Source organism: Nematolebias whitei, chromosome 20 (genome assembly GCF_014905685.2).
Source record: "Nematolebias whitei isolate Nwh7 chromosome 20, NemWhi1, whole genome shotgun sequence".
NCBI lineage: Eukaryota > Metazoa > Chordata > Actinopteri > Cyprinodontiformes > Rivulidae > Nematolebias > Nematolebias whitei.
Window position 1 is genome coordinate 36,386,773 of NC_056517.1, and position 7,886 is coordinate 36,394,658.

At 39.0% G+C, this 7,886-nt stretch overlaps 1 protein-coding gene across 3 annotated transcripts in view; it reads left to right on the forward strand.

Moving 5' to 3' along the window:
* Window positions 1-4,679, forward strand: part of phldb2b (pleckstrin homology-like domain, family B, member 2b) — a 43,552-nt gene extending 38,873 nt beyond the window's left edge. For all 3 annotated transcript variants that reach the window (XM_037694233.1, XM_037694232.1, XM_037694230.1), the window contains 5 exons: window positions 452-542; window positions 700-846; window positions 2,899-3,118; window positions 3,223-3,308; window positions 4,166-4,679. In XM_037694233.1, the coding sequence (XP_037550161.1) occupies window positions 452-542; window positions 700-846; window positions 2,899-3,118; window positions 3,223-3,308; window positions 4,166-4,306 (685 nt within the window). In that variant the 3' untranslated portion in view covers window positions 4,307-4,679. The remainder of the gene's footprint in view (window positions 1-451; window positions 543-699; window positions 847-2,898; window positions 3,119-3,222; window positions 3,309-4,165) is intronic.
* The last annotated feature ends 3,207 nt before the right edge of the window (window positions 4,680-7,886 follow it).

Here is a 7,886-nt window from a genome sequence, read left to right on the forward strand (position 1 = left end):
TTCATGTAGCTTTTAGCTAGTGTTCTTCTTCAAATAGCTTTTAGCTAGTGTTCTTCTTCATATAGCTTTTAGTTAGTGTTCTTCAAATTGCTTTTAGCTAGTGTTCTTCTTCATGCAGCTTTTGGCTAGTATTCTGCTTCATGTAGCTTTTAGCTGGTGTTTGTTTAGCTTTAAAACCTCAATTTCATCTTTAGCAGTTATTCAGCGCTCAGCCTTTATTGCTTTAGTTAATAAAGAATAATTCATTTGTGCAAAGTCAGAAACTGCATCAACAACAAAAGTGTGTGGAAAATGGCTATTTTGCTAATATATAAAGTTTAATTCAGTCCTCCTGTAAAACGTCACATGCTATGTTTTTTGTTATTTTTTACTCATGTCTAGTTTTCAGGTGGTTTATATGCAGCAGAGAAACGTTTGTGTTTTGATGCGTTTTGTTTTGTTTATCCTGCAGTGCCAGTACGTCAAATATGGCCCGGCTAGAGGAGATGGAGCGCCTGCTGAGGGAAGCACAAGTCGAGAAGAACCGCCTCCTGGAACACAAGGTTCAAAATGACATCATTTGTTTATTTTCACTGTAACATTCAGCATTCCAGTCTGATGGTTGGGTATCTTTTCTTGCAAAGAATGCAATAACCCCCAAAATACTTTATTTCCCCCAAAGTTTATGCATGTGTGTGTGTTGCCTGTATTGTCTTTCAGGAGCGAGAAATGGAAATGCGAAAGCAGGCCCTGGAAGAAGAAAGGAGAAGAAGAGAGGAACTGGAGAAGAGGTTACAGGAGGAGACGAGCAGACGTCAAAAACTCATAGACCGTGAAGTGAAACTGCGAGAAAAGCAAAGGGCACAGGTAATATTCATTCATTCATTCTTTTATTCATTCATTCATTAATTCTTTTATTCATTCATTCATTAATTCAACCTTTATTTAGACAGATAAATCACATTGAGCCTCGAAGGCTCATTTACAAGTGAGATCTGTTCAGATGGACAAAAAAGTAGTGAAAGTGAACACGTAGGATTTGGAGGCAAAACTATATATATATATATATATGAAACTCTTTCTTCTTGGCTGAGAAGAAAGAGTTTGATAATGATAAAAAAAAAAAAAAAACATCCAGCACATGCAAGCACATGGTGACGTAGACATTCCGCAAGGGGGGGAGACGACAAGGGCGGTGAGAGTGTCCAAGGACGCTCCTTTGACTATGTATTCAGTAAGACTATGTGGGCGTACCCTGAACACGCCCACATAGTCTTACTGAATATACAAATATAAGGAAACTTGTGTTGAGATAGACAACAAACATATTTTAAACAATAGTACCCAGTCATCTAAATCACAGGAGTCTTTATAAAAACTAAATTACCTCAGACCATTGTTATTTGTATTTTCACTGAAGTACTTGGGAAGTGGGGGGTCACTTATTTTTCCTCCCTCACTCGCATTCGAGCAAGACGGATGCCTTTTCTTCCCTCTCCTGCCTTCCTCCTCTGCTTTTGCTCTTTGTCCTGTGTGTCAGAGCTTCTATTTGCACATCTTCCAAACTGTAAATTACTGTTATGGATGTAGTCAGCTGGACTTTCAACACAATTGATCAAATTTTTTCAACCAAACGACAGGGTCCTGGAGAGCCCTCATGCCCCGGATAGACACACGCAGCTGGGTACATCATGGATTCCTGGGGGGAGTGGAATCTGATGTGCCTGTCTGTGTTGTCTCTGGATGATGTTGAAGATTTATACATCGTTGGATTTATGATAGCAGGGTTTCCGTTTTTTGGCATCAGTGGATACCTATGTCAGCCATTAAGGAAGTCGTCGGCAGCAGTTTCAGCCATGGCAAAGCTGCCTACCTTATGTGATGGATTAATTTGTGCTTCGAGCTCTCAGACTCAGCTGATTTGCGAGCTCAACCATAATCTGGAAGCGATTTATGAGAATCGTAGGCCACTTGCGGCTTCTGGAACTTGCCAGCATGTTGGAATCAATCTTGGATACGGCTAATAAGCACAAACTGGTGGAAAGCCCACAATTCTGGCCATTTTGGATCATCGAGAGCACCAGCAGAACTCAAGGCTGATGAAAGAAAAATGGTCTGCTTGCACAAAAAACAACTGTGGCTTATGTGAATCTGGCCTCCCTGTTTGGCCTTGAATAGGCCAACTTATCATATTGCTCCTGGGGATGTGTAAACCAAGAAAGCTCTGCTCTATGAGCCCTTATCAGAGCTGTAACAGCTGAAACTTTCAACGTCTTATTAGGACTATGGAACTATCCGGAAGTGTTTCATAGACAAAATCTCACCATCTTGTCATTAAATGCATATGTAATGTCTATAAATGCGCTTGCTGGTAGATTTTTTTTTAATGTCTTAAACCGTGTCCTGACAAGGACAAGGTGTGAAGAGATCTATTTTTGGATACCCACTATCCTCATGGTCTTTCCCCTTTTATTATCTAAAGAATAAGGGCTGCGCTCCTAGGAGCTGCAGCCATGTACACTCCACCCATCTTTCGGACGACTGTACGGATTATAATCTCACTGTGCAATGACAATAAAGCTTATTCTGATTCCGCTTCTTTCCCACAGGGTTGTGTTGTTTCTGTTTGAGCTTTAGGTTGTAACTAGCTACCTCTCCTCATCTGTTAACTCGCCCCGTCCTCAAAACAACCTTGAGCTTTAATCTCGTCTTCATAACATTTATAACTTTATGCACATTTCTGTCCTCTTTTGTTTTTCCACTGCCGGTTGGAGAATAAAGACTCTTCTTTGATGTTCCCCAGCGTATGAAATGCATTTGTTTGAATTCCAAAATGAACAAAGTAACTCTAAGCACATGGCTGTCATTACTTCAAACAAATGTGTTCTCTCACTGACCTGCTCACTATTTCCCGTCCAGTCACGGCCACTGACTCGGTACCTGCCCGTGAGGAAGGACGACTTCGACTTGCGCGCTCACATTGAGTCAGCGGGCCACAGCACAGACACGTGCTTCCACTTATCCATGTCTGAGAAGACCTGCCGAGGCTACCTGGTCAAGATGGGGGGCAAGATCAAAACCTGGAAGAAACGCTGGTTTGTCTTTGACCGCAACCGACGCACACTCTCCTACTACTCAGGTAGGATGGAAGACACGCCCACATAGTCTTACAACTTTATTGATTAACATACAAGAACATTCCTTTTATCGTATATTCATCTACTTGTGTCACATCTTCTCCAGATAAACATGAGGCCAAACTAAAAGGAGTGATTTACTTCCAAGCAATTGAAGAAGTTTATTACGATCATCTGAAGAGCGCACATAAGGTAAAAGTTTATTGTGCACATTCCTGTTTATAGTTTCTTCTGTACGTTTTTTTGTAATCAAACGACTCACGCATACTTTGAGCTATTTGAACCACTCATATCAGGAGTGTTTTTGAAAATATTTAGTTTCATTTAAATTAAATTCTCCATTAAAATGTGTTGGGATCTCCTCACTTCTTTTAAAAACATTGCTATTTGAAATCTGTTTTTAAAAAACTCACTCTGTTTTTATTTTCTTATGTAACCTTTTAACTTTTAGTTACTGTTTTGCTACTTTTAGCTACGTATTTGATACTTTTTGCTTCTGTTTTGCTACATTTGGCAACATATTTGCTCATTTTAGCCACTGTACATTTTTATTTTATTATCTGTTTTACTACATTTATGTACAGTTTTGCTGCTTTTATCTCATGATTTACTCATTTTAGCCTGTTTTTGTTTTCTTTAACCACTCAGTTTGAGATATTTCAGTAGTCTTTCAAAAATATTGTTCTCTTTAACGTTTGCTTTAGCTTACCGGTACTTGCGGTACTTTATTTTGTCTTCTTGGGCTACTTTAGCTTTTAGCAACAGTTCAGCTACTTTTACCTTTTAGCCACCATTTTGCTACTTTTGGCCACATATTTGCTTGTTTTAGCCACAGTGTGTTTGAGTTTTATTATCTGTTTTGCTACTTTTAGCTATTGTTTGGCTGTTTTTAGCTTGTACCTGTTTATTACCAACTCAGTTTTAGCTTTTTCATCAAAATTTCCTGAAAATCTCTATTGTAATGTCACATTCATCTTTGGTCTTATCTTTTCTTTTTGCTTTATTCTTTTTTCGTCGTCCTGCGGTAACCCTTCCATCTCCCTCCGCAGAGTCCAAACCCGTCCTTAACATTCAGTGTGAAGACTCACGATCGAGTCTACTACATGGTCGCTCCCTCTCCTGAGGCCATGAGGATCTGGATGGATGTGATCGTCACAGGCGCTGAAGGGTACACCCAGTTCATGGTGTAGTGACGCATCAACGGTGACAGTTTCTGCTAAAATATGTTGCGCTGTGAGAGAGGAGCTCGCAGAGCCGCGTGGAATCATCTGAAAAAACTTTTCCCACTCACACGGAAAGCTAGCATTCAGTATTCGTCCGATTTGTTCTCACAAACGGACCTTTGTGTAGGTGTTGATCGTAAATGTAAATACACTCAGGATGTACACAACGTGAGCTGATCTGAATCTGAACTGAGCATTCTTGCTGTTGTGGATGAACGGAAACACAGCAGGGATAATACCTCTGCTCGTTTTGTCTTAGTAACCGCATACCCTATGCGCTCTCACTAGAATAGAATAAACTCCTAATTTATTCCTCAGTGAGGAAATTCCAATGCATCAGCAGCAAAGTCATATGTAAATAGGAGCGCATGGACAGTGAAGTTTCACAATGAAATTATTGAAGCTAATTAATGTAGTATTTGCTTTGACAATATCAAGGCTCAGATACGCAGTTAAAAATATATTTTCGAGACTTTTAAATGCCTTTTTTGTGCCTTTTAAAAAAAACTCTTGTGGGACAAACCCTTCAAGAAGAACTTTAAAGCTTGGAAAACATTTGTGTGCCTCCCTCAAGTGAATCTGTTGACACCACTTTTTGTAATTTAGCAATTTTAGAACAATTAAGCAAATCTGAAATGTGCTGCAATGCACAGCTCTGCTTTTAATTTAAAACTTTTCTCGTATTAATCATTTAATATGTTCTTCTTTCTAAAATGTGATTTTATGCTTTGTATTGTTAATTTTAAAGAGCAGACTATGATCAGAATCATTTTAGAAATTACCGTATTTTTCGGACTATAAGACGCACTTGAAATCCTTTTAATTTCCTCAAAAATCAACAGTGAGCCTTATGTATTAATTCTGGTTGTGCTTACTGATCTCAAACCTATTTTATGTGGTTATTGCGAAAGAGTTGAATAAAGTTTGACTTATCTGACTGTTTTGTTTCGTTTAATGCGCCTTATAGTCCAAAAAATACTGTATGTTGAAGAAAAAACAAAATTTCAAGCTTTATCTGATTCCATGTTAAAGCCTTCTATTTAGCCTGAAAAGTTTAAAGCTTTTGTTTATTTTATTTTGTAATGTTTCTCTTGCCTCCTCAGGTCTAAACTCTTGTGTATTGATGTACCATAATCATATTTACACTTATGATTAATAAATGTTTGGGGTGCAAGATTTATGCACATCCTCAATTATCTGCGTTGCTACGGTTACATGTTTCTCTTCACACCTCACACAACGGCCTCCAAACATTTCTTTAGCTAAGAGTTATCGCTGTCTTTTTTTAAAACAATCTAATGTGCTGGATTTATAAGAACTTTACCAAAGACTGAAATTAATGGCTTGTTTCTTATCATGACTAAAGGCATTAGACACAAAGTTGTGATATTTGCACGCTGTTTCAAAGCTGTACTTGTTGTTTTTTTTTGTTTTTTTTTAATAATTATGACAGTTCTGATTCATTATGAACTAAAAATATATACATATCTATATATTTGTACTTTGTATTTGTTTATACTATGCTTTTTTTAGATTATAGTGTTCAAAGATAGGTATCTTTAAAAAAAATGTCAAACAGGTGGATTTATGGTACATTTATTATCCTGAATATATTATATTTTATCTGAATATTGTGCTGCTTTTATTCACTAGTTTTTATTGCATAGCATATATTAATTACCACTAATTGTTTTTATTTTTTAAATAACGATTCCATTATAATCATTATAGCTGCATTATGGTAAGTTCGCTGAAAAATGAATAAATCGTTGTGCCTTTTGTGTTGCTTGTATTTTGACCAAAGTTTCTCAAAGATATATGATGCACATCTGGTTTATTTTTTATTTTGTTTATTAATACAAGAAGAAACAAACATACATTTGTCTGTTTTAAATATGACTTAACAAGTACTTGGTCATTTTTTAACCATCTAATGGAGTTGTTACAGTGAAGTATCAGTTTTTTGTTTATGTAATGATGCATTTTTTTTTTTATGTAGAATCACACTATTTAAAGTTTTTATCAAAGCATGTATCTTTATTTTGTAATTTCATATGAATAATAAATGGTATATCGCACCTTTTTTATTGTTTGTCTTAGAAAAATGTTTGCCAAATCATGACACTGCATCAAATAAATGACAAAAGAACAATTTTTTTCATTCATTCAACCTTTATTTAGACAGATTAATCCCGTTGAGCCGCGAGGACTCATTTACAAGAGAGACCTGAATTTTAAAAGTACAATCGAGGTTTTACTCCAACGTTCTACTCATCGTGCTTCACAGCACAATCTGTGCCCTCAAGAGCTTTAGATCACATTCATACACGAGTGGAGCACAACTGAGGCAAACAGGTTTCACGAAGAGGCTGTGCTCCCTCTGAGCTCCGTGAGGAGACCCGGTTCTCTGAGCTCCATGAGGAGGCCTCAGCTTTGAGCTCCACAAAGAGGTCTTGCTCTGTGAGTTCTACGAGGAGGCCTCGGCTCTCTGAGCTTCACAATGGCCCAACTCTCCATTCTCCACGAGGCCCGACTCTCTCATAGCTCCACGAGGAGGCCCTGATCCCTCTAAGCTCCACGATGAGGCCTGGCTTTCTCCAAGCTCCACAAGGAGGTCTGGCTCCCACTGAGCTCCACGATGAGGCCTGGCTTTCTCCGAGCTCCATAAGGAGGCCTGGCTCTCTGAGGTCCATGAGGAGGCATGGCTCCCTCTGAGCTCCACAAGGATGCCCTGAACCCTTTGACCTCCATGAGGAGGCCTTGGCTCTCTCTGAGCTCAACCAGGAGTCCCAGCTCCCTCTGAGGTCCGCTGAGCTGCACAAGGGTCGGCGCCAGTCCAGCAGTCACTGTGTGAGAAGCAGGAACACCAGGAACAGGTTATTTAATAGACAAACATCCCTTCTCTCACCTAGAGAGACTTCAGAGTTACAGATTAACCCAACATGCATGCATTAGGTTGGTGGGAGGAAGCACCTGTTCATGCTTACTGATAAAATGAAATATTTAAACAGGACGGACCTAGCAATACACTTTATGACAAGGCCTAACCACTCAAAAAAATACAATTTATATACAGTATAATTTATAATTGACTGATTAAAGATTTAAATTTCTTATTTGTATGGATAACAGGCAGGCAAACTCGTTTCGACAATCCATTAATTCTGCCTGTCAGTAGACTATGCTTTTATTTGTTTATTATTTGCTGTTTGCATCTGTATGTTTAAGGACTGAGATTGTAATTAATTTTGGTTCAGAGAGCACACACCCCCACCCCAACACGCACCCCTTCGTCTCGCCTGGTAATCGATCGTCGAGCTGCTCGATCGGCCCGCTGCAGCTCTGCTCCGACTCCTCGGTAAACACAGCTGAAGAAACTGCCACGAGCTCCGATCCGCACCCGTCCTTCGGGTCCACCACCGGCTGTCGTGTCTGCAGAGCAAACAAGGGGGAGAGGAGGAGAGCCGCCTTTTTGTTTTATTATTTTTAATAGTAATAATGAATCCACATAATCATCATCATGGCTGTGGCTTTGATTACTCGGTTT